The 26,000-nt window shown below is 42.0% G+C and overlaps 1 protein-coding gene across 3 annotated transcripts in view; it reads left to right on the top strand.

Annotated features, from left to right (window-relative positions):
• The window catches only part of CNTNAP2 (contactin associated protein 2), a 1,249,274-nt gene that overhangs the window by 1,195,994 nt on the left and 27,280 nt on the right, over window positions 1–26,000 (top strand). For all 3 annotated transcript variants that reach the window (XM_052795237.1, XM_052795244.1, XM_052795253.1), the window contains one exon: window positions 25,243–25,473. In XM_052795237.1, coding sequence (XP_052651197.1) covers window positions 25,243–25,473 — 231 coding nt within the window. The remainder of the gene's footprint in view (window positions 1–25,242; window positions 25,474–26,000) is intronic.

Genomic DNA, 26,000 nt, shown 5'->3' with positions numbered 1-26,000 from the left:
TTCTTTCAGAGACCCATGAGTATTATTCCAACAGGAGCGTGCTGTGTTTTAATGATCACAGCACTGCTGTGAAGCTCACCTGAATTCTTTTATAATCAATTTTAAATCCATGTAGGCAGTAAATACATGATGTTGGATGGGAAGAGCAGAAAGAGAATGTTGTGGTATTAAAATAAAAAATTTTAAAAAAATTCAGTGAGGAACAGCAGAGTTCAGAAGTGAACCTAGCTAATGGCTGGTAGACTTTGGGGATGGTGACTTTCTAAAGGAGAGTGCAGAAGTACCTTCAGGCCACGGCTCTGGAGTTTTAAATATTAAAATCCTTTTTAAACAGAGCAGCAAACCTGTTGTGTAAGTTGTTTGAGCAGTGTTGACCTTTGAAAACAGGCTCCACTCTTTGCATAGATAGTTAGGCATGTCTTTCCATCAGGAGAGACAAACTCCTCAAGACCCAGCATTCTGCTACGGCAGTTGAAACACCAGGAAGCAAGAGATTTACCTCTGATGCACTGCTACAGCACAGAGGCAAAGAATAGCAAAAGAAATTTAGTCTGCTGATTTATTTTAGCTCATGAAAGTTATTGTCAGGCAAATAAAACTAGGAAGTGTGTGTTTATAATGAGTATAGCATTAGTCTGTTTCCAATAACAGATAATGGCTGCTGGTTTCCTTTTATCTCTTGAAAAATCTGTTCTCTTACATAATAGTACCTCATATGAGGGAAAGACATAGTGCTTGTGAAGACAAAATTACACTGATTGATTGTCCTAAATTCAGTGATTTGCAAAACAGCAAACTGAGCAGGTGCTGCAGTGAGAGAACAAGTGGCTTCCTAGCAGGTGACGACAAGCTGACTTTCCATTCTTACAACAGACTTCCAGAAGTTCATTTTGGGGAGTAATTATTGCTGTTTGGATCATCATATGTCAGTAATTAAGATGTGAATTTCCTTCTCAATTGAATCTGTCTTTGGTATTTGCAGTGTGCTGTCAGTGACATTATTGTTATCTGGGTAAAATATATCCTAAACCTCATGAAGTATTTGTTGTATTTGCTTACATTAATAATTATTACTTTCAATTATAGCTGATTAGATGATAAATAACACATTGGCTTTCCACCATGACAGTAATTCAATTTTTTGAGGCCTCAGAAGTGCATGAAAAGCTCAAACCAAGGTCTTGTATTTGTATATATTGAGAGTAAGTTGGATCTGTATTGTAAAGGCTACTGGTCTAGTAATGAGCCAGAAAATTTAGAAGGCATACAGTGAAATCATGGTGATCTGTAATTGGTTTACTTTGTTTAAAAAGGAGCAAGTTATTTTTGACATTTAGGTGCCAGGAAATTTTACTAGCCAGGGAAATCATATTTATTTCCTAAATTGAAGTGTGAACTCCAGAGGAGCCGCATGAATACACAGCTTACTCCAAAAAACCACTGACCATGTATTCAAAAGGGCATTGGCTGAAGGTGTCATTTAAGTAAAATTTGTAAAACCGGATTTTTGGATTTCTATTCATAATCTTTGCAGTCAAGAATTAAGTCCTGTGGCAGTCTGTTTTTTGGGGAGACTAGGAATAATTAATTTTGCTCCCAAACTATGCAAAAGCTCAAGCAGCTGCCCTAGGCCTGCACTTGTTTTGGAGAGCGACCTTCACCAAAGGCTGTGTGCAACAAAGGCATCACCAGCAGAGTGACTAACAGGCTGGCAGTCCCCCTAAAAAGAGAGGAAGAATCAAACTTTGGCAGGAATAACTATGTGGAATGAATGCCCTGAGATCTGCGAGGTGAAACATATACAAAAGGCCTTCCAGGTCCTTTTGCTGACACTAAGCACCTCTTTTCTGGAGGACAAAAGAGTCAACCTCCTACAGTTATGGCCTTGTCCTTGAACAACGCAATAGCTTTTTTGCTTGTAGTGTTCATTTTCATATAGTCTTGCCTTCTAACATACAGAAGGTGAGCAGGTGTGTCAGCAAGAGCGATACAAACTCTTTCTACAATTATTCCATAACTATTTCCATCTACTTGAAAGAGAACAGAGCAATCTTACTTTTCCCGTTGCCATGAAGGAATGGAAGCATGCCCCACTCCATCCTGCGGTCATAGCAATGCACTTATTTATCACAGCCTCTGGGCCTTTTGTGCAGACCTGGTGGTGACTGTCAACGGAGTGATGTGCCTCTTCTCCACACCTTTTCCTCATGGCAAAGTACCTCCAAATGTATCCAGCCTCAAAATTCAGCTAAGAAGTTAGGAAATGCCTTTTACCTCATTTTATAAATGGAAAACTGAGGCCAAAAGCAACTTGGGCCAAGCACAGAGACTTGTAGGTAAGTTTCCCAAACTAAAGAGCCAGTACCATAGTCCTTATGCCAACGTTCTTGTCCAGGTGTTTACTCTTGAAGCAGGAAAAGGACACTGGTACTTTTTCCCTGTTTGCTGAAATTTAAGTTACAATTCCTTCAGGAATTGACACACATATTCAAGTGAGTGTTTGAGATGTATCTTTCATGTTGGTAACTAGCTTAATCCCTAAAATTTAGAGCCAGGTTTGAGAGCATGCTTGGAGAGATTGTAACATGCACTCCCTCCTAATCTGCTTCCATATTTCACTGATTAAGTTCTTTGAAGATCTGAAACAAAGCACTGGAAATCCTCCAGTTAAAATGTTTCAGCTAAATCACCATCCCATTATGTATTATTTAGAATGTCTACATGTTGTAGGTCAGAAAGTTTTCTTCATAGTTTTTTCCCTACTATCAAGTACATCTAATTTACTACCAAAACTGTCCTCAGTATGCCACGAGCAGCATTGTTTGGCCATGTGTATCAGTATTCTCACACCCCCTCATCCATAAAATTAGCCTTCAATCTACAGTTCTTGTTTTTGGAACAAGCATGTGCAGGAAAAAAAAAAAATCAGTGACAATTTGCTCAAAATTTCCATGAAAGCATAGCCATTTTCAAGATGGCTTCCAAAGGGAACCTCCCTGAATTTGAGTTTATTATTTAGGGTCAGCTCTTTTAACATCAACTCAGTTGCCATACTAAGATTGTATTTGCTAAGAGGATTTACTGCTGAACCAATACCAGTGTTTAAAATGTTTGATGAGTTTTCTTTTTTAATGTATGGACCAGTTACTGGAAGCATATGCCACATGTGATGCAAGATGATGTTTTTCCTTAAAGAAAGTCTTCCAGTGTCTTTTGTGTCTCTTTTCCTCAACCCTAGATAATCTCCCCACATAGTAAGAAGAACTACTGTGTTACTCAATTACCACATGGCCCTAGAGTAAAAATGATTAATTGTTCATGGGGCTGCAGATCTCAGAAAACATGCTTCCAAGGGAAGCCTAAAGCACAGAACCACAAGAACACCCCAGCTGTGTGATCGCCCTTTGGGGAGAACTTCACCCAGGTTGCGATAAACTTTGAATAAGCCTTGTTACACTACTGGAAAGGTCTTCTTGAAATCAGATAGCACAGTAGTAGATATGGTAAAGGTATTTATCTCTATTAAATATCCTGAGATTGCTCCTAACTCCTCAGCCAAAGGCTGGCTGAGACTTTCAATTCAGCATCCTATGCTATAACTTGGTGGTTTAACTTAATAAGCCAAGGTAAAGCATCACTGTTTTCATTCAGTGGCGTGAAAGATAATGGTTCTGTCTTGTTCTTTGTCACAACAGAGAATGGCTTAGACTTAAGTCTCCACTGTGGTATTGCTATGATAACACAAATTAATTGGGCTCACTATGTAGCTTTTCTGTTGTCAATTTTAACAGATCTCCTTATTTTTTCTAATTTTCTGTACTCATAACAGCAAAAAATAATGGCAATACTCTTGGAATTTCAGTCAGTGTTTTTATATTATTAAATAATAGCAAATTTTCTAAGTGAATATTCTTATCCCCATTTATAGGTGACTAGGTCAAGTGACTTGTCTTGCTACAAACTAATTGCTCATTTGGCAGTTGCAAAAAGCAGTTCCAGCTCTAGCAGACAGATGGCACTGACTGTATTTGGTACCGGTTGGAGCCAGGTGGAGCGATCTGGAGGTGTCTTCAGTGGTGCACGTTTAAAAGTGAAGCCAATGGGGCTGTCGTGGTTTAACCCCAGCCAGCAACTAAGCACTACGCAGCCGCTCTATCCCCCCTCAGCTAGACAGGGGAGAGAAAATATAACAAAAGGCTTGTGGGTCGAGATAAGGACAGGAGAGATCACTCACCCAATTACCGTCAAGGGCAAAACAGACTCGACTTGGGGAAAATTAATTTATTGCCAATCAAGCCAGTGTAGGGTAATGAGAAATAAAACCAAACCTTAAAACACCTTCCCCCCAACCCCTCCCTTCTTCCCAGGCACAGCTTCACTCCCGAATTCCCTACTCTACCCCCACAGCAGCGCATGGGGACGGGGAATGGGGTTTACGGTCAGTTCATCACACGTTATCTCTGCCGCTCCTTCCTCCTCGGGGGAGGACTCCTCACACTCCTGCTCCTTCAGGCACACACTGCTCCAGCGTGGGTCCCCCGCAGGGTCACAAGTCCTGCCAGAAAACCTGCTCCATGGGCTCCTCTCTCCACAGATCCGCAGGTCCTGCCAGGAGCCTGCTCCAGCGGGGGCTTCCCATGGGGTCACAGCCTCCTTCGGGCACCCACCTGCTCCGGCGTGGGGTCCTCCACGGGCTGCAGGTGGATATCTGCTCCACTGTGGACCTCCGTGGGCTGCAGGGGGACAGCCTGCCTCACCATGGTCTTCACCACGGGCTGCAGGGGAATCTCTGCTCCGGCGCCTGGAGCATCTCCTCCCCCTCCTTCTTCACTGACCTTGGTGTCTGCAGGGCTGTTTCTTTCACATGTTCTCACTCCTCTCTCCGGCTGCAGTTTCCGTCCCCGCTGCAACTTCTTTTTCCCTTCTTAAATCTGTTATCCCAGAGGCACTACCACTGTCACTGATGGGCTCAGCCTTGACCAGCAATGGGTCCAACTTGGAGCCGCCTGGTATTGGCTCTGTCGGACATGGGGGAAGCTTCTAGCAGCTTCTCACAGAAGCCACCCCTGCAGCTCCCCTGCTACCAAAACCTTGCCACGCAAACCCAATACAGGGGCCTTTGCCCTTTGGCGTCAGTTGAACTTGTGTCCAGGTTCTCTATGTCTAAAAGGGTGTGTTTGCAGAGCCTTTTGGGAAAGGGGGGGCTCTGCAGATGTCTTTCAACCATGTTTTCATAAATAGTGGGGATCTCACCACATGCATGACACATGCAATCGTAGAAAATTTGCACAAATTTTCTTCAACTCTAAGTGCGCAATAGAGGTTGGTATAATAAGCTAGCTAGAAACAGGCATTGATGTTCCAGTAACATGAAAGAGGTGCCAAAAATAATACTGAAAGCAAGGCCATATTGTTCACGTTCAAATACTTGATGGAAAAGCAGAACATGCTTCTGGAACTGAAACACATCAGGTGATGACAGGGTACTCGTCATTTAATAATGACAGGAGCATTTAGCAAAATGAGTAAGCACTTGTGGTGAGTCCCCAAAATAATTCCACTCCTTTCAATTAGAGCAGCCATCAGTTTAAATATAGGTTTCAGAGTGAGTGAGAGGGAACCTAGTTAGATAGCACCACAAATGCTTGTGCTGAAGCATGGTTTAACAGAACTATGCAAATTGGAGCAAGAAGTATAAAATAATCCTGGGTAATCCTGGACCTTTTAAAATAATTTGTTCATTCACTTCAGTCGAATCACACTTAACTCCTTTAAGCAATAGAAGAGGGCTGATTAGAGCAGAAGTTCCCTCCTCCAAACTGTGCTCTGCAGGATGGATTTTTTAAGAGAGTGGTTTACTGAGATAGCAAATGCAGTTCCTTTTTTCACTGTAAGGTGAACTCTCACTCTGTAAATTGCATATCTGTCCAGATCTTTCTGTAGTTATTATTCACACAGTCTTTCAGATCACAAAATGGTGATATGCAGACCGTCCATCAGTGTGAACAGTGATGGAGAATGGCTACTGTAGCACATGTGATTAGTTTCTAATCCCCATCTCAGACTGCAACTTCACTGTGATAGGCTACATATGCTTTAAGAGAATAGTCCCAATATGATGACAAAAAAACCCCCCAAACCTTAATTAAGAAATAATTGCAATTATAGCCAGAAGATGTGTTCTTAATCTTGTCTATATTCTTCAGCCTCTCACCCCTCTTGAGCAGAAATAAGAGCTAAATGCAAGTTCTGCCTTCTCTGTTGGATATACTGAATAGAAAGCATCCATTGCTTGTAGCTGTAGTATTTATGACATTAGAAGACATTATTCATTTATTACATGAAGGGTATTCAGTATCAGCGAATAATGAAAAGGTTTTGTATATTCATTCATTTTTGTCCCCAATATTGTATACCTTGCCATAACTATAACATAAGATCTCCACATGTATAACTTCCACTCACTTATTCAGGAAGCAAACATTACAGTAGTTCCTCCATTTGAAGAGTACCCTTCCTCTTCACATCTTTCCCTATTTTATAAATCTCAGGAGAGAGAGGGAAAGTTCAGCATAGAAACTTGCATTTCATTTCAGTAGCAGATCCAGAGCTCTCATGGCCAGAAAGGACTGCTACACCTAGCTGAATTTTCAGCTCGTGAAACCTCTCTGTTGGTTCCAAAAACTTCCTTGTATAAAACACATCTTCCAGAAGGGGCACCCATTTCGTGTTAGAAGTCATCTCCTCCCTGGGTAGCTTCTTTCAACAGTTAGTCTGCTACACCTTTAAAAATTGCAGAGTTTATTTCCATGATGTGTTTGGCTTTTGCTGACAGTCACTGACTCTTGCTATGCCTTTCTTGGCTTGGTTAAAGAGCTCTTTAGCTCTTCGTACCTTCTTAGGTAGCTTCTAAGCATATGATGCATGCTTTGCTTCCACTGAGCATGTGCTTTATGGATATTGTGGATTCTAAATTCATTAATCCAACATGCCATGAAGGCACACATGCCTTTCTAAAATGTAGTCCATCTATACAGTCATATAGCTTGACCAAACTTGTACTCAAAGTCTGAAATTTGAAATTTATTTAAGGAAACATTTTTATTTATTCATTTATTTGAAGATTTCATTTATTTACTTACTCATTTTTTCATTTATTTGTTACTTAGAGAATTCTATGATGTTTCTTCCACTGCTTTTATGAAAAGTGGTATCAGGCTAATTATCCAATTGTTAATCAACTCATTTTTTAACATCATATTTTTTAACAATTTTTACTTTTTTTGAAAGGACCTAAGGACTTTTCTGGTCTTCTGTAACTACTCCAGTGCTTAAAGGTCTATCGAATGCTGTAGGAACAGTAATCTCTTCAATTTACACCCAGGAGTTCTTAGAGAACACTAACATATAGATCCAAATAAGCGTATATGGCTTAGATTTTATTTTGTGTTTTCTTCTGATTAAAAGGAACTCTCACGTCCTCATATGATACAAGCATAAAGTCTTAAAAGTGTGGAACTTTGCTCTTTGACACACAAGCTATTTTTAAACATCCACTTCCATCCACAGATTTCTTCCTGTCTCTCCTCCCTCTTGCTACTGTTCATTATTTGCCTCGACTTTGGCCAGTTAGGGTTTTTAAAGCACATATATCACATATTGAACGTAATCAGGTTATGATTGTTGGTCCCTAGGCAACCACCATCTTCCAGTCCAGTGATTAAGTCATCTTTATTCATCATAATTAAGTCCAAACTAATTACCTTACGTCATAGTCAGTAAAATTTTTATGAAAAAAAAAATTTTTTTTTTCAATAATCTAATGATGCTTTACTACTGCCTGCATGGGATCTCGGCACAAGCATCCCAAATTGAAGTCTCTAGGAAATGAAAATGAGGGGATTTTTGCCACACACAGCAGACATGCCTATCATCCCCTTTTCATGAACTTTATTAGCATACATGTTGGGACACCTACATTTAAGATCAGGCTGGTTTGAGTTATTCACCAACAGAAATCTACCAGTGATGTGCTCCTTCTCTACCATATATCCCAAGCTGTCCTCAGTGTTCTGTAGCCAGAAATTAACATTTCTGTCAAGCAAATTGTCTCTCATTATAAGTGAGAATTTTCCATTCCCTTTGTTTATATCTCAGATTCAGAGCTTATGTACACAGGCAATTAAAAATTGATTCTGGCAGGGTCTTCTTCTACTAAATTATTATTTTATACTTCTAAGAGGTGGAATAAATACCCTGCACAGAACTCTCTTCCTCTGCAGCTAAACAGCTTCCAGTACTTGGGCCTACTCATTTAAATGTAGTCTGAATATCTCTAAATTGCAGATTGCCATGCTGGGAGACCTTTCAGCTCTCTCCTAAACTCTGCCTTGAACTACTGCTTGCACAAATTACGTATTGTCTTTGCTAGAATTATTACAAACAACCATTCACCACTTAGAGATTCCTCATTTACAGATATTTTCTTTCGTTATAAAAGCAAGCAGGTTCATGCATTACTTGTGGGGACTGAGGAAGCTCTCTGTGAGTTTTCTATGTCAAATACTCAGAGACCAGGACATTGTGTGCCTGTGCAGAACAGGACCCAATTTTATTACATCAAAGCTGACTTGCTTCAGAAAAACCAAAGATAATAGACCTCAGTAAAATTACAATGGCAGCTGGTTTACAGGTCTTAGATTGCAGCCTCCTCAGAAATACATAGATGTATGTACTGTCGATGTCAGTTTTGTTCAATAAAGTCCTCCATTTTGCATTCTCGTTTAATAAATCCAAATAGGAAAAAGCCCTTCAGTCAAGTATTTACTGCTGCTGTTATTTTATCTCAGAAAAGATCAGCGATGCTTAGTCAAGAGGTGAGCATCACAGAATTTTAAATATATGATCATTTTATGGTCATTCAGTGAGGACAGTACCTGCTGGTGCATGCAGTGGTGTTAACGAAATGCTATGGCAAACACTCTTCAAGATACGTCCGTACTGAGACAGCACAAGTAAGAGGCGAGGGGAACAGCTCAAATTAGAGGCACCTTTTACGAAAGTGCAAACGCTTGCTGTACCAAAAAAAAAATTATAATTCACACTTGAAACTGTGTTTCCAGTGAGCGGTCCCCTTTTAACACAAGAAAAGATAGAACAAAAAAAAAACCCCAAAGAATATGTAAGCAGTACTGTATCTCTGGAAATATGGAGAGGAGCAACTACTGCTTTTATTCTGGAATATATCTAAAAAATATTCTTTCTAAACTGTTGCAGAGATGGTAACTGTGGCTGTTTCTCTAGAAGTAAGAGTTGAATGATTCAGCCGTGACCTTCTGAAAGTTTTGCTGTTCTGAACAATATAGAAATGTCCTGGACAGGGACAGGATACTGAAGTTGTGAGTTGAATTGATGTGGCTAAATGTGATACCATGCTAGCTGGGTAAAGATCTCAGATGAGGTCCTGCTGATGAGTACCACTATCTCTTGTCTGACTTCTGGAGTGACGACTTACATGATCCGAGACTCTGGTCCCACGTTTCCTCCATCCTGGTTCCTCCGAGATCAATTATTCCCATTACGGCATGCTTCTGGTAACGTGCTAAATTTTGGGGCTTTATGCGCTCACTTCTGGCTCCTCACTGGAGAAAAAGCAGAGCAGGCCCATAGAATGATCTGTGCTCCGGCCAGTGCATTTTGTTGGCTGCAGTGATACTTCTGGTCTGAGGCAGCGCTGGCAGCCTCCTTCCCCCAAAGCCATACAGCATCTGCGTCCACGCTGGTGCCACCACAAGTGCCAGTAGCAGTGAGATGAGCGGCAGATAGCAATGGCCAAGCCCAGCCATCCTGTGTGAGCTGTAGCCTACATTATTGTTGACTCTTCAGTGTTTACGTCAGTCCCCAAATTGTATCTGATCCTTCTGTCTTTCTCCCCTCGTCTCTGGCACGAGGGACCCTCTCATCGTTTGGCAGCATGGGTGACGGAGCAGGGATGAGAAGAGGAAGGTGGTGGTGGAGCTGGGAGGAGGAGAGAGCAAGGAGGCACTTGTCAGTCTGAGGAGGGCAGAGAAGGAAGAGGTGAACTCATAATCTCTGGGTTAATAGGTGGATATTGTGTTGGGAATTGGCTGTTTTAACCCTTCTTTTTTCCAGTGCTCTGTAGGCTGCTGAGTCTCCATTCTTTCGTCTCAAAACCCAGGAGGTGAGGTCGCCTCAGTAATTTTAACTTATTAAAACCATTCTGTGCGGGTTCTTATTTGGCTCTCCTTGCCCTTGTATGCAAGTAAACTAAAAGCAAAAGTATTTGAACTGTACCTTTCAAAACTCATCAAATACCAGAGTAACCTCCAGCTACCTTTTCCCCGAGAATGGCTGCTTAACAGCACTGCCTCTTGATGCTGAGCAGCATCCTCTAGAAAGACAATTTCAAAGCTTTAAATGCCCATTTAGCGCTGGGAAAAAAAAAAAAAAAATCGGTGCTGGTGAGAGAAACACAAGTGCGGTGGCCGAGCGGGACGTGCACCTTCCCCCATCTCTCCGGGGGCTGCGGGCTGCTTGCGACTCTCACAGAGGACTTTGGCCCTGTAGCGTGGCGGGGCTCCGGCCGCGCCTGGGGCCTCGGGACCTGCCCGCAGCGGCGTCCCCGGGGGGAGACACCCGCCGCCGCCACGGGCTCCCGGCTGCCCCCCGCCCCGCGCCCACTCCCACTCCAGATCCAGTCCGTGTATTTCCGTCTCCACTCCTCCCGCCGCGGCGCGCCCGCAGCAGGCGGGTCGGGGGAGGCTCGGCTCCGCTCCGTTCCGCGTTTTCCGCCCGCTCCCCACCGCAGCCCTGCCGTGCGGGGCGCCGCTGGCCGGCGGCTCCCGGCCGGGCCGTCCCGAGGGCCCGGAGGACAGGAAAGACGGGAAGACGGCAGGTAGCCTGGATGCGGAGGGGCGGGGGGGGGGCTTGCCCTGCGAGGCGGGGGGCACGACAGCCCGCGCGGCTGCTCCTGCTGGGGCACCCCACGCGGGGTTTGGGGCACTCGTGTGATGAGCTGGCACCAGTTCTCAGCCTGGAGGGAGGCGGCGGGCGGGAGGGACGAGGTCTCCGCGGCGGGTGCCGGGTCGCCGGGAGCCCGCCTGCCGCCGGCGGCGTGCTCGGGGCGGGGGGGGGAGCACCGCTGCCCGCCGCCTGCAAACCAGACGCCGCTAGAGAAAGAGCTGACCGTCCGTCTGCCAGAACAAAGCTGCGATGCGTATTGAGAAGCATCCTGGATGCCCGTCTGGTGTTTGGGGTTTCCCGACCTTGTCTTGGATGCTTTCTCTCTGCGTGGGGTTCAGTTTAATCGGGGGGGAGAAGAGAGAGGGGCATCTCTACGGGATGAAGAAGGGCAATCTGATTTCGATCATCTTCGGACGCTGATGCTGTGACCCACCTGTAAGTTTTTGTTTATTTTTATTCGAACTGGTTGTAAAAGAAGTGGGTTAATCCATGTCTGCTTCCTGATCCAGCTCGTGTGACACGGAGTGTTTAATCTAGTACAAGATTTAAGAAAAAAAACAAATGACAGTATTTCTTGTCAGTATAGCATCTTGAACTACATTAATGTACTGTTTTAATGTATTTCTGTGCAAGAGCAAGCATAGCAAGATGCTATAATTTTGATATTTTTTTATATTTACTTTTATTGCAGCTTGATCAAAGGTTTCCCTGTCCCTCCAAAGATATCAGTTAGGTTTGAGATTAGAAACAGCCAAAGCTCTGTTTCAGTATTTGGGTGGGAGCACTTGCTACAGCTTCTTAACAAAGCCATTATACTGCAAATGGCATTGTGCCCTCAGATTCTACTCGGTAATATTGTTCCATGCTTGGATATAATAATAATAATAATAATGATAAAGCATGTTGTTAGTGCACAGTTTGATTGAGGCCAGCTGGAAGTATTCAGTTTACACTATCTAATGAGATGCAAAGGTAGTGACCGAGCTAGTCCTTACACGTTGTCTGGTCCTGTTCTTCCATCATCCTTCCACACACGCAGTTCTGTGTCTTTTTGTCAAAATGTCTATTATCATTACGTACTGAATAAGACTGTGGATGAGCAAATCATAGAAATTGCAGAAATATGCACACTGAGGATGCCTAGCATGTAATATTCTGCATCTGATCAGAAAAGCAATAAAGGTCCACTTAAGCTTATGTATTAAACCTGAGATTGGCAGGACTGGAAAAGGAAGTGTGCTTCCTTACTGTTTCTCATGGAGTGAAATTTGTTGGCTGGCATCAAACCACACCTATTTCTTTCATCCCCAGTGTATTCGTTGAATGAGGGAGCGTTTTCGGTTTCCAGATCATGGTGTAATGCTTTTACATTTCATGCCTTATGGAATCATGGTTTCCACTGCCTAGAGGTGGAGAGGGTCTTCTGCAGGGCTTTGCTAATCTAACTGAAGGTTGTGAAGGCTTCTTTTAAACCAAAGATTGAGAGCTCTCTTTTTAGGTGATTTAGCTGGTCTACCCGAATTTTGATACAGTAACAGTCCTATAATGGTGGAGGTGTGCAGTGCTTTCTACAACACAAGAAGTCAAGACACTCAATTACTTTGCCAGGCTGCAGCCTTAAAATGAGCTGCAGGAGGGCATTTATCCCAGAGTGAGTAGTTCAGCACTGGAACTCACTGGCGTGGGATGCTGTGGAGGCCAGAAGCGTTAATTGTTTCCGAAAAGATTGGACACATTCATGGGAGACAGTTCTGCAGGTAGCTAAATATAAAAAGCAAGATGCAACCTTCATCTCAAAGGTTTAAAGCCCGCGTTTATGGGAAGCCGAAAAGGTGATCTGGGAGGCGATCATTTACATGCTCCATGCTGTGACACTACTTGTGAATCATCTACTATGTCACCTTTTATTTTTGAAGAGGGAACAATGAACTAGGTAAGTCATTGATCTATCTAATGCAGCTGTTAAATTTTTATGACAATTTGACATTGTGCATCGAATAGCAATACTTTTCAGGAGTGAATTTATTGCACGTAAGAATGTTCCAGCAGAGGAAATACAAAAAGAGTATTTCACATATGCATATGTGTAACAAAGAAAAGAAGCAAAAGCCTTTAGAGTTTCTTGGATCAACCCCATCATTGGCTTTGAGATGTAATAGAGACTGTTCAAATATAAATTGCTCAGCTTCAAATTGGGGAATACTGGGAAGAAAACATAAAAGAAATTGGTTTTAAGAAGTGAAATTGATTCTTTTTCCCTGCACTGTCCTACAGTATTTTTCCAATTGTTAAAATAAATGGTGTTTTTCAGTACTACAGCTAGGTTGGTATTGTCTATACAAAAAGTGAATGTTTTGATCCAAGAAAAAATAAATTGCAAATGAAGAAGTAAAGCAAACAACGAAAATGTTGGAATAAAAATGACCACCTAAGTTATAGCATTCTCATCCTTGCTGGCATTCTGCTTTTCATTTGCTTCCTATTTTCAGGCTTTTGATAACTGAATGAAAATTGCCACTACTTAGAAAGGTCATTGCTTGTTTATAATGTGGCAGTGTGCATATCTTCTGAAAAATGTCAGTTCCCAAAAACCTTTTCTTTATATGTTACATTGCATTGAAATCCAACATTGTAGGTGCAATAGCCATGGATTTCTTTTAAGTTAAATAAATAAGAAAAATTATGTGGGACTGATGAAGAAGTTTTATCTTAGTCATAATAATATCCCTAAAAGTGGTTTCTTAACAAACAGATTGCAGATCCTTACCTTTTTAATTAAAAGAATTAAGAATACAGAAGGTTAATATAAGGCATAATATAAGACATAGTATATGAATAAAAATAATATCTTGCTGAAAAATAATTTTCCAGTTTTAGTTGCATACCATGAATCTTCTTCAAGTCATTATTTAGCTTTTCACCATCTCTAAGTGAAAGAGTAAGCTAAGCAAGGGAGGAGGGAGGCAAGAGAGGGAGTTTCAGCCTACCTACGCTTTGATGAGACTGCAGTATTATTAAGATATTTGAGGCTGGTGATACAGAACGCAAAGCGTAGTATGAGGATATTTGCAGATAGTCATAGAAGGGTACCCATTAAACTGCAAATTAATAATCAGACTGAAGTTATATTATTTTAATATAGTTTTGACAAAAGCACAGTATAACTAAATGCATTGGAGTTTGGCCAAGACACATTAAGCTTGACTACAGGCTGCAAGACTCGTATCTGAGTATTTATTTTCTTATTTTTCTGGCCTGAAAAGCATTTGCTAAGTTATATTGCAGCCAGCTTCCATAAGACATAAAAGCACATTTAGGCAATGAAACTGCGTATTTCTTTTGCATAGTAATGCGACCTCTGTGTATGTGTTTTACATCCTTCTCTAAGGGTTATGAAAGATGCTGTGAAGATTATTTATCATGAGCATGAATTAGAATGGCTTATAAGTCCTGCTGAAATACAGTGTCCCAGCTAATTCTGAGGATGTTTTGTCAGTGGTAACTTTTATTTTTTCATAGAAATATCTATGATGATAAAATTACTTACTTATTTTGTCAGTCATTTAGATTTGTGGTTTGTTCAGTTTTTTTTAAAGAAATTTCAGCTATATAATTTCTTCTCCTCTCCCATCATCCGCTTCCTCTCACTCTGTTTCAAGCCTGCCTGCAGACAAAAAGTAGATGAAACATTTAATTCTTTGTTGTGGATGAAACTTGGTGGTGGCTCTCCTGCTGCTGCCCTCAACCTGTGATCCCATTGCTCTTGCATCATGTGAAGAGGATAGAGAACGTGGCAGAAAAAAAAAAAAATTGTTCCTGAAGCTAACTGTCAGATACTCCTTATGCAGTTTTGCCTTGAGAACTGCTGATTTCTGCAGCTTGGGTTACATCAGTGTGTGCTGAGCACTTTGCTTCTCAGTTGAAAGATTTCCATTAGCCCTCAGGAGGGTTTGCAGTCAAGGTAGGTGGTACAGCCTGACTGAACAATATTAGTGTCCTGTTCTGTCAGCTCAGGCTATCGTTTAGGTGGATGGCCTTTCTTTTTAGCTCTCCCTACCTTTGGGATACCTGCTTTAAAGAACAGGCTGAGCTTTTTGCCTCTGGTATCTAGGAATAATGATTAGTCATCTAGTGGAGAAATAAAATGCTACACAAATTTATGAAATTACTGTATTACCACTCACAGTTGGTTATAAAGGGCAATGCATGGAGAGGTCTCTCTTGCCCCAAAACCCATGGGAATTTTGGTCCCACTGGCACAGAGCTGACTGTTCACTCCCATTGAAGTTCTGCCCCCAGCTGAACACTTCTTGGGGGCCACGCTTGAGTGGGAACATTTGAAGACTTTTGCCAAAATCAAGACTTCCAGTTGATGTCTGCATGCTGGGTATCGTTCCTTGGCAACAAAGGTTCTCTAGAAACTTGGTATTTCTTCTCTTTTCCCCTGATTTTGCATTGTTCCATTACCCCTGGGACAGCTTTCATTTTTATCAATGAAAATGTGCCATACAATCTGTGCCTCCATTAGTGACCTTTCCAAAGTCATGAGAAGTTTGTGGGGTGTTTAAAAAAACTATTTGATTTTATTTTCATATTTAAAAGCAATGCCCATACCTTTTTTGCTTAGATCTCAAAATCACGTCAAGTGAGACAGATCCCAGCTAGAGGGTAGGGGGAATTCTCTATGTCCTACTAAGAGGGAGGGGGAGAGTTTAACGTGAATATCTGAAGTGACTCACTCAAGGTTATACAGTGAGTCAGTAGCAAAATGTTAAGAAAATACTTGTTTCCTTGAAAGAGTGATGTTCACTTTTACTATTGGCCTTAGTTTTGTGGTGTTTACAATGCAATTACTAAGAACCTTGCAGCATCAGTTAATTCCCTTTTCATTAAAAGGCATTGTGAATTCCTGAATAATAACTGTTGTTGGCTACACATGAAATTTTTAAATGGAAAATTACAGGAAATCATACATCTAGTATGAAATCTTGAAACATTCAGTAACTATACTATCAGTACAGAAGGGCAGAAAAAAAATCCAACTTGTTCTCAAACCCTCTTAATTTGTGGCAGTGTGAAAGGAGGCTGCTGTGAAATAACATCTTCATTTCATAGCATTTTTCACAGTGCCTTTTTGGACTGAAAAGCTGCAGTCCAGCACTAGTCTGTATTACTTCTGCAATAATGGGACTCTGACAGGAGTACATTTCACATCAGTGATTTACTGTCTCTATTACAACGTGACCTGAAAGCTGTAACTTCTCCACCAGCGACTGGGTTTTGGAAGTGCTCCAGGGCCACAGCACAGCTTCCAGGCTGGCTCAGGTTCTCTAGTCCTGTGTATTTTTCATGTAGTTCGATCATTTCCAGCTTGTGCAGAAAGTATCAGGAACGTTTCATAAAGAAATGGCCTTTGTTTTGGCAACGCTGATAAAGCTGCTGCTGCAACTGAAACATGCACTGAGCTGTTACAGTCTTCATAAGTAATTTTTCTCTTGCTTGCACCATGGATAAGGCCACATCTTCAGTGTCAGACCAAATGAAAGCACCATGTGTTTGCTGTGCAACACTATTGGTTGGCACTGCTGGGTTAATGTTATTTCCTTTGGTTTCTGGCACAGTGCTTCATACACCACAGACAGCATCTTCTCCATGTTTCAGTGGGTGGTCAGTGAGTTTGTCAATCTAGGCATAAACTGTCTAAACAAAATTATTCCATACAAGCTATAATTTTTTATAAAAGAAAACCAGAAAAGTTACAATAAGTAAGGTAAAGCTACAAAGAAAAAGGCTTCACTAAGGGCAAATCGTACCTGACAAATTTGGTGGCGTTCTATGACAGGGTTACAGCGTTGGTGGATACAGGAGGAGCAGCAGACATAATCAGCCTGGACTTGAGCAGAACATTTGACACTGTCCCGCACAACATCCTTGTCTCTAAATTGGAGAGACATGGATTTGATGGATGGATCATTAAGTGGATAAGGAATTGGCTGGATGGTCACACTCAAAGAGCTGCGGTCAACAGCTCGATGTCTGAGCAGAGACCAGTGATGAGTGGTATTCCTCAGGGGTCAGGATTGGGACTGGTGCTGTTTAACATCTTTGTTGGTGACATGGACAGTGGGATTGAGTGCACACTCAGCAAGTTTGCCGATGATACCAAGCTCTGTGGTGCAGTCAATGCAATGGAGGGAAGGGATGCCATCCAGAGGGACCTTGACAGGCTCGAGAGGTGGGCCTGTGTGAACCTCATGAAGTTCAACAAGGCCAAGTGCAAGGTCCTGCACATGGGTTGGGGCAATCCCAAGCACAAACACAGGCTGGGTGATGAATGGATTGAGAGCAGCCCTGTGGAGAAGGACTTAGTATTAGTGGATGAAAAACTGAATATGAGCCAGGAGTGTGCGCTTGCAGCCCAGAAAGCCAATTGCATTCTGGGCTGCATCAAAAGAAGTGTGGCTAGCAGGTCAAGGGAGGTGATTCTCCTCCTCTACTCCACTCTCATGAGACCCACCTGCAATACTGCGTTCAGCTCTGGGGCCCCCAACATAAGAAAGACATGGACCTGTTGGAGCAGGTCCAGAGGAGGGCCACAAAGATGATCAGGGGGCTGGAGCACCTCTCCTATGAGGACAGGCTGAGAGAGTTGAGGTTGTTTAGCTTGGAGAAGAGAAGGCTCCAGGAAGACCTTATGGCGGCCTTCCAGTACTTAGAGGGGGGCCTACAGGAGAAGTGTGGGGGGACTCTTTACCAGGGAGTGTAGTGATAGGACGAGGGGTAATGGTTTTAAACTGAAAGAAGGTAGATTTAGATTAGATACTAGGAAGAAATTCTTTACTGTGAGGGTGGTGAGGCACTGGAACAGGTTGCCAAGAGAAGTTGTGGATGCCCCATGCCTGGAAGTGTTCAAGGCCAGGTTGGATGGGGCTTTGAGCAACCTGGTCTAGTGGAAGGTGTCCCTGCCCATGGCAGGGCGGTTGGAACTAGGTGATCTTTAAGGTGCCTTCCAACCCAAACCATTCTATGAAAAAGTTAAAATAGCCACAGAAGGCCTACGTCACACAATAGGGCCATACTGCGGGCAGCACCTGAATGCTCTGGAAAGCAATCAGGTGTAGGCATGTCTAAAGGCTTCTGACTTTGGAATCTGATCAGGGGTCCAGAGTGAAGGGGACAGTGAGTCTCTCATGACGTGTGCCAGAAGAGGGAGTGACGGGATGGCTGTCCAAGCCCCATGGGGGCTGGAGGCCACCTCACAGCTTCTCACCACATTTATTCCATCCCTGCAGGCCCCTGGGCAGCGTAAGCGTATTAGCGTGACAGGAAAGGGACATATGGGGAGACATCTGCATACCACCTGGCCCTTGCAGACCTGTGGACTGAAAAAAGCATGTCTGCTACATGGGTTCTGAATTTTTGCATAAAGAGCAGTCAGTAGTCATTTGCACTTGGGTCCTGTGATGTTCATGTCCCCGTTCTCAGGACCGCATGCCCCTTCGCTGCCCCCAGCACCCCTGTAACAAGTTCTCCGTAAATGTTGAGCATCTTGTTCAACATTTAAAAAAAAGCATCTTGTTCCACTGGTACAAGTGTCCAGAGAGCAGTATGCACTAGCTCAGTTTGGAGTAATGGACAAAATAAAGTTCCTGTTGTTTTATACTCAGTTTGGAACACTTACTGAATTTTAATGCAGAGACTGAAATGAAAAGCCAGGGAAATTCGAGGGCCATGGAAAGTCTTTATAGTAGCTTAGTTCAGCACCCATACATGCCTTGTGGTTTTACATTTAACTACATCTCATTAAATGTCATTCTGGGAGTTTAGCTTCTTTGCTTCGTACTGCGGGTGTTTAGCATATCTGATATCACATGTAGTATCTACACAGTTAAGTGGTATTAGTATGCTTTTTTATAGAAATTGCTGATCTTAGGACAGAGAAGATACAGCCAGTAAGCAAACAGGTGCTTGATCTTCATACTGGAGGATGTTCATCAGAAGACCCAGGCCATGTGTCAGAACATAGTTTTCTCTTTATCCAGTGTTATCCCCCTTTTGGGTGTATAGTAGTTGCTCCTGACATGGACTTTTTAGCCTTGTGGCTTTGGTCTAGCAGGTATGGCCACCCCAGATAGGTTCTCCCTATGACTGTGTGCTAATTTATTTATTCTCTCGGGTTTTTTACACCATGCCAGTCCTCAAGTATTGGCAGATGCCAGGGTTTGATGTTGCATTGAACTGCTCATCTAGGCATAAAATACTGCAGGTAAGAGAAAATGCTTTAGTAATCTCTGTGGACTGTGACTTCTTGAAATCAATAGCTTCCTGTCAGCAGAGTTTAAACTGCTTTCTATTATATGGAGCCTGATGCAGTAACAGAGACATGCTTAAGATGCTGATTGGGCTGATCTTTGAGCAGCAGGTAATGTAACAAGATATCTTCCTGAGTACAGGGGACAAGAGAGCACACGGTGCTTTATTTCGAAGAGAAAATCTATCGCTAAGGTTGACCCAAAAGCAATTAGTGGTTCATTTAATTGAATCAGTGAATTCACCTGTGCAGTCTATTAAAATATTATATAGAGATAATTTAGGCTCAATTTAGTACAGCTAGCTGAAGGGTTATAGAGATTTATAATGGATTACCTTCTATCTACCCGCTGAGTGGATGCTTAATCTTAAGTGAAATAGTACAGCATCCTGGTAGTTCAGCCAGAAATATCACCCTGTGGCAAAGCTGAACTTCTCCCACTACTGATATGGTTACTTTCTTTCCAGAAACATTAAGCTGTTGTATTTCTGGGTGTAAAAGGGCACATATAAATAGGTCATTGTCCTAAATCCAAACAGCTGGATTTTTCACCATTTTCAAAGCAAAACTCAAATGATGTCCTGTGTATATTGTGTAAGAAATAGTCTTTGGTAAGTTAAACTGAAAGGGCTTTGGTTGTGCTGCTGAGACTTTCCTTTGTTTAAAAGGCATCTTCTGTCACAACCAAAATCACTCCAGTATATAGTGCTTTTATTCTCCCTGCCATACTATGTGCTACTTCGGGCAGAGCTTTCCCACTGTCAAAGAAGACGACCTAGATAGCTGTAACAGTTACTGAGAGCCTTGCTGTGGCAGAAGTACCCTTAGCTATGCCTTACTTTTACTTTGAAGGGCATCACTGGAAAACTCCAAGGGAATTCATAACAGGATATTTATTACATACATTGTTGTACATACCCACAAACTGTACTTCAAGTTCTGTTACATTTCCTTCCTAATGGAACATAATTCACAATAAATAGATGCCTTGATTCTCTCTGTATGTATTGAACACTGTGCAAGGTTCAGAATTTATGATAACTTCCTGTATCAATCTGCATTTCAGAGTCCTATAAAGAAAAAAATGTACAGATCAGCTAGAATAGAAAAGATATTCAGCAGAGATGTTCAGCACGTATGTTTAATAAAACCAGGTTTTGTATGTTTACAAAGATTTGCAGTGGGAGCGTTTCCCTCTTCCCTCACGGCTGACCCTCTCTCCCTTTTTCCGAGGTCAGTATGTAACACAGTCTGAGGCCGTCTTTCCACATGTGGCATGACTGTACTGGTATGGCACAGTACTGTGCTGGATTGTGTAGCTTTGTGCTGCAGAGCCTTGTGTACTTGCAAATCATTCTAGGATCCTCACATGGGGAACTTTACATAATTAGAAAGCATTTCTGTTTCATCTATCAAAAACCTGCTCAGGACTGTGGGACCAAACACATAACCTATTTTCCACTAAATCAGGCTGGTTTTCTCTAGTCTAAGTGATGCTACAAGAATGGATAAAAAATAAATGGTAGAATTAAGCAGAGATGGACCTCTCCAGCAGTGTGATAACTTTTTGTGCTATTAGAAGTGCTATGGCCCTTTTTGCTACTCTATAAATCTTTTACTCGTAGATATGGAAAGTAGAGAAGGGAGAGAGTAGATAAAAACTGTATTTGGCAACATGTCTGCTTCCACAAGTACCTCATCAGATGCATGCTAACTAGATCACCTTTGGTAATAATCTGAACTAAACTGTTTATTTGTTTGTCTTGTAATAGTGCCTAGACAGGAGCCCCAACTCTGCATCTACAGGTAACGTAGTAAGGGCAAAAAGGCTTAAAAAACAGATAACCTAATTACACTGATTAGTATTGCTATGTGCTACTTATACATTTGTTACTTATGCGCAGGTCCAGCCACAATTTTTTCCTCTATACAATTTATTTTTGCTTGTTTTCTTCTAGATTCATAGAATAATGAATTTCAACTTGTTGGGTACTCATTAATGGTGCCTTGTGTCATAAGTATGCTTGACAATAGATGTTCTTTACATCTTTTCACCTAGGTGGAAAAGATCTTCTTCAATAGCAGCACATAATTTTCAATAGAGAAATAGTATTATTTTCATCACTATGTGGCACGTTTCTGCCACAGCTGTGGAAAATAAGCCCTGAAATCAAAATGAGTAACTGAAGATTAATTTCCTATATCTTTTTACTGTTAAAGAAATAACAAAACATAAATAACAGGTAATTGATGTTAAGTATATCTTCAGTGAATGATGGCACACAAGGCGGGGTAACATCTGTGAGGTTCTTAGTATACTGTGTACTAGTTATATACATTTTTAAAATGTTTAAGTAATCTGAGTAGGCAGTTGTGTAGTTATTGTGTGAATATTCAGTGTTAAGGATTTGTATACTGCAGTGCATCTGTGCTAGAATGGGTTTGCCTGAATGGTCTCGGTCTTGTGATCATGGTCTTCATCTCAAGTCAGCAGGTTATGTGATCAAGGGAGCAAATGGTTAAAACCAACTGAAGTTAAAAAAGGCCTATAAGTGGTATTTTTGGAAGTCTTTCATTACAGAAATGCTTGTGGGTAGGGTGCCAGCAGAAGATTGCTGCATCAGATCTGAAAGCAGTAATACTCATGTTCCTATTAGGTAATGATAATACTGTATACTACAATATTTATATGACTTTTCACTAGCTCATGTGCTGAAAATTAGAACAATGCAAAGTAGTTGCATTGTACATTTCCCTTTTTAAAATAATGTGTTTGTCATCTTCTTTTCTTTTTCTCCCCTCTTTGTTATAGGGAGCAAATTGAATTTTAGTCATGACAACAAAGCCATATTTAATTATATCATCATTACACTCTCCAGGGATGGGTTTATAGCAGGCTCAAATACACAGGGAGGCAAAGTATAATGGCGTAACATCAGAGAGTATCGGTGTGCTGAGCCCCATGGGACACGCACAAGAAGGAACATGTTCACAGTCATAGAAGTCAATCCATCTTGTTTTAGCACTGATGTGATGTGAGTTGGTGGTAAATCTGCACGAGGTGAATTGCACAACCCTCATTTGTGCAATGTTTTAAACAAAAATGCAGGTCTTCAGCAAGGTGCCTTGTTAGGGTTTGGGGTTTTTTTTCTTTAATTCTTTCAGGATCCATCACTTATTATCACAGAGTCAGAGACGAATGGTGCTGAAGCTGCTAAAGTAGCACAATCATATTCATAGATTTTTGTTCTTGTCATTCAGGATCGTGAGTGGGAGGCTATTAGCATTGCTGCATGAAGTTCTACAGAATATATAAAAATGTGAATAAAAGGTAGTCACTAAACTGTTATTGACAGCAGTTACAGCATTTAAAGAGAAACATGGTCTTCTAATTGTTTCTTAAATTATGAGGATTACTCAAAATTGCAGCTATTCACTGAATATACCATGAATATTTAACTGAAATAAGAGGCAGTGAATATTGTGGTCGCATAGGAAGCTTGTCTGAGTGATACGCTCTACAAGTATCATTCGAATGCATGAACTCTGGCTTTTCTACAGCTTTTCTACTAACTATGGAAAGTGTGCATGCACATGTGAGTTTTTTACTTACTATCAAATTTTTGAAGGAGATGCTGTTTGGTCAAGCTACTTTTTTAAAGGAGAGCTGGATGACACTCATGTGACTAATACCATTATTTTAATGCATTTAAGCTAGTCTCTAGCTGAGTCCCGAGCATGTTTCCACTTTGTCACAGGTGGTAGTTACTGCTCACTGCCAGCTTGTGAACTGTGGCTGTAATATTGATACAGGCTGGATAAGCACTGGCAGAGAAAGGATGTTCTCAAACAAGAAAGAAAAGGGAAAATGGGGGGAATAGAAAATCCGTTCTTGTACAGTGGATCACATAAGGATCTAATGCAACTAATTTTCAGATTACGCATCTTCCTTTTGTGTCCTTGTGCTAGGTGAGGGTGGAATTTAAATGTTCTGTGTTTATCATTCTAATATGGTTGCAAAGACAGAAGAGGTACAGCTTAGTTCTGTGTGAAAACCAAGAAGTTGTTTTAATTGTGCTCAAGATTTGTCCAATTTCCACCAGTTTTCCCCCACTTCATCTTTAACATGTAAACCCCAAAAATAAAGTGTACTTGAAATGCTCTGCCTGGTTTGTAGCCTTGAAATGCCTTGTACATATCCCTGATGCAAAACCATAAGTACTCTTAGGAATAGCAGTGACATATGTATCATGGTAGTTTTTAGGGAGCCCAGTCAGCAGCTTAGACCTCATATAATTGATCCTGGTTTGGTTAGAACACAGACTCATCCAAAAGGTTAGTAATGCATTTTCTAATAATTCTGATTTGATTTTTTTTTTTTTTTGGTAGAAAAACTCAAACCCAGATGAGCTTTGGTTCCTAGCTCTTCCCCAAACTCTTACAATAAAACTCTTTCCCACTTTCTCCTCACACTTCTCAGGAGAATTCTCTCTGTCCCACCTCTGTTTTCCTTTCTTTCTTTTTATGACACAATCTTGTGATTTACAGATGTCTTTTTTCCCAGAAACACCATTTTTCAAACCCTTATCATTTCCTATCTGAAAAGGTTGCCTTTGAACAACCTGGGGCTGCTCACTGTTCTCTGTCCCTCGGATATCATCGTGCTTTCCTCAGCTCAGTATGACTTTTTCCACTGACTTCAAGGGCCAGACGTTAACTTCTGTCCCTGCCAACCCAGGGAAAGGTGATTTGAAGTGTCTCAGTGCTTCCAGAGCAATACTCCCTGGTACAGCACAAACATGACGCTACCATGCATCCTTTCCATTCACTCCATGAAAGGAAGCCAAATTTGTCACCGCCATGTAAATATTATATTAGACACTGCAGTGAGGCTTTGAAATGTTAATACCCCTGCTAACGCAGCCAGCTGACAGAGAGTGCTGGTTTTGTTTCAGTTGTGACTCAGGCTGTCGCAACAGGTCCTGGCAGAGTTAAAACAGCTGTGAGCAGCCTGCAGGTTCCTGGGTAGTAAGGGCATGTGCCACATTTTACGGCTACCATTTTGGGATCATTTTAACTGGTGTTTTAGAGGGGAGAAAGCTACTTGGGGGGTGACTTTGAAGGACGACGGCTGTTTGAGAGAGCAATGGCAGAGCCCCATGCTTTGCTCATGGATGCCAGCTGCCAGCCTGCCTATCAGCCCACAGCAGCGAGGTTTAAAATGGCCGACTTGCGGCAGGCTCTCAGCTGACGTAGGCCCGGTTGCGGAGGCGTGGGAGCATGCACGCTGCTCCTCAGCCTGCAGCAGGGGTGGGCAGGCTCCTGCCACCTCTCACCACTTCGGGGGAAGGAAAGAGGCTGGAGAGGGGCAGTTTTCTACCTCAGGCCAAAGGGACGCATGGTCCCCTGCTGAAGGAACGTGTGGTCCCCTGGCAAAGGCACACTTGGTCTCATGGCGAAGGGACACTTGGTCTCATGGTAAGGAGACAGGAGGGGGATGGGAGTGAACCAGAGTGGTCCCAGCCCACCAAAAGGGGCTAGAGGATGATGGGCCAGGGTGGAGGAAGGGGCATCTCTCGCAGCAGCAGCTTCAGCTGGGAGGAGAGACCCTGGCAATGACTGTCCCTCTGCCTTGTCTTTTGCCACTTCTTCTTGGGGAAAAGATTTTTTTTCCTCACCTTCCCTTCTCTGATGACTCCTTCACACCAGCCTTTCATTTTAATGATAGCATAGCAGTGAAACTGAGTCACATCAAGGCCTGAAGCTTTCCAGCTTTAATCTGTAATGAAATGTAAAGAAACCTGGCAGGGTCTGACAAGTTCTCAGTCTCCTGAGAGAGGGACTTGGGAACTGACCTCTGGGAATCAAGTGTTCAGACCAACCTTGCTTTCCAAAGCAATGAATTGCTTTCATTAATCTTTTTTTTTTTCCTCCTTAATTTCCCATAGAAATTGGGAAGATTGACCAAGATATATATAAATACAACACTCCAGGATTCACTGGCTGCCTATCAAGAGTACAGTTCAACCAGATTGCTCCACTCAAAGCAGCTCTGAGACCTACCAACGCCTCCTCTCACGTCCACATCCAAGGAGAACTGGTGGAATCCAACTGTGGAGCATCTCCACTCACCATCCCACCAATGTCGGCTGCTACCGACCCATGGCACTTAGACTCAGGTAAGCTGGGGTGTGTGCCTTGTTAGCTCAGCGGAGCAGTTCAGAGAAGAAATACGTCCACCGTCTGTAAGGAAAAACAAACCTGAGTGGATGTGATTGATAGATGACTGTAGGACAGGGATTTGCCACCACTTCTAAATGCAGTTCCAGGATATTTTCCTTGCCTTTTTTTAATATTCTGCTTTATTTTTCTTTTCCGTAAGTCTTACACTGTTTGAATGTTGAGTTTTGACCTAGCTGCTGCGATAGCACTTTCTCTGTACTATTGGGTATGTAGTCGGCAAAAGGTTGCAAGTACAGATAAATAAGGTACAGTAGCATTTCTTCTGCTTTATTCCCAATAAGTGAGTATATTGTAGTCAGCTTCATACAAAAAAAGTAAATCTAATTTTAGGCATAAATATATTTATATAAAGTGCTGATTTGTTTTCTGAAATGTCTGCTTTCCTTAGGCCATGTTTAATGGGAAATCCCATTAGTCATGAATGTATTCATCTCATGCTGAAAATGCTGGAAAGCCAAAACAA

This window comes from Harpia harpyja, chromosome 1, assembly GCF_026419915.1.
Source record: "Harpia harpyja isolate bHarHar1 chromosome 1, bHarHar1 primary haplotype, whole genome shotgun sequence".
Classification (NCBI taxonomy): Eukaryota; Metazoa; Chordata; class Aves; order Accipitriformes; family Accipitridae; genus Harpia; species Harpia harpyja.
This window is presented reverse-complemented; position numbering and strand designations above follow the sequence as displayed.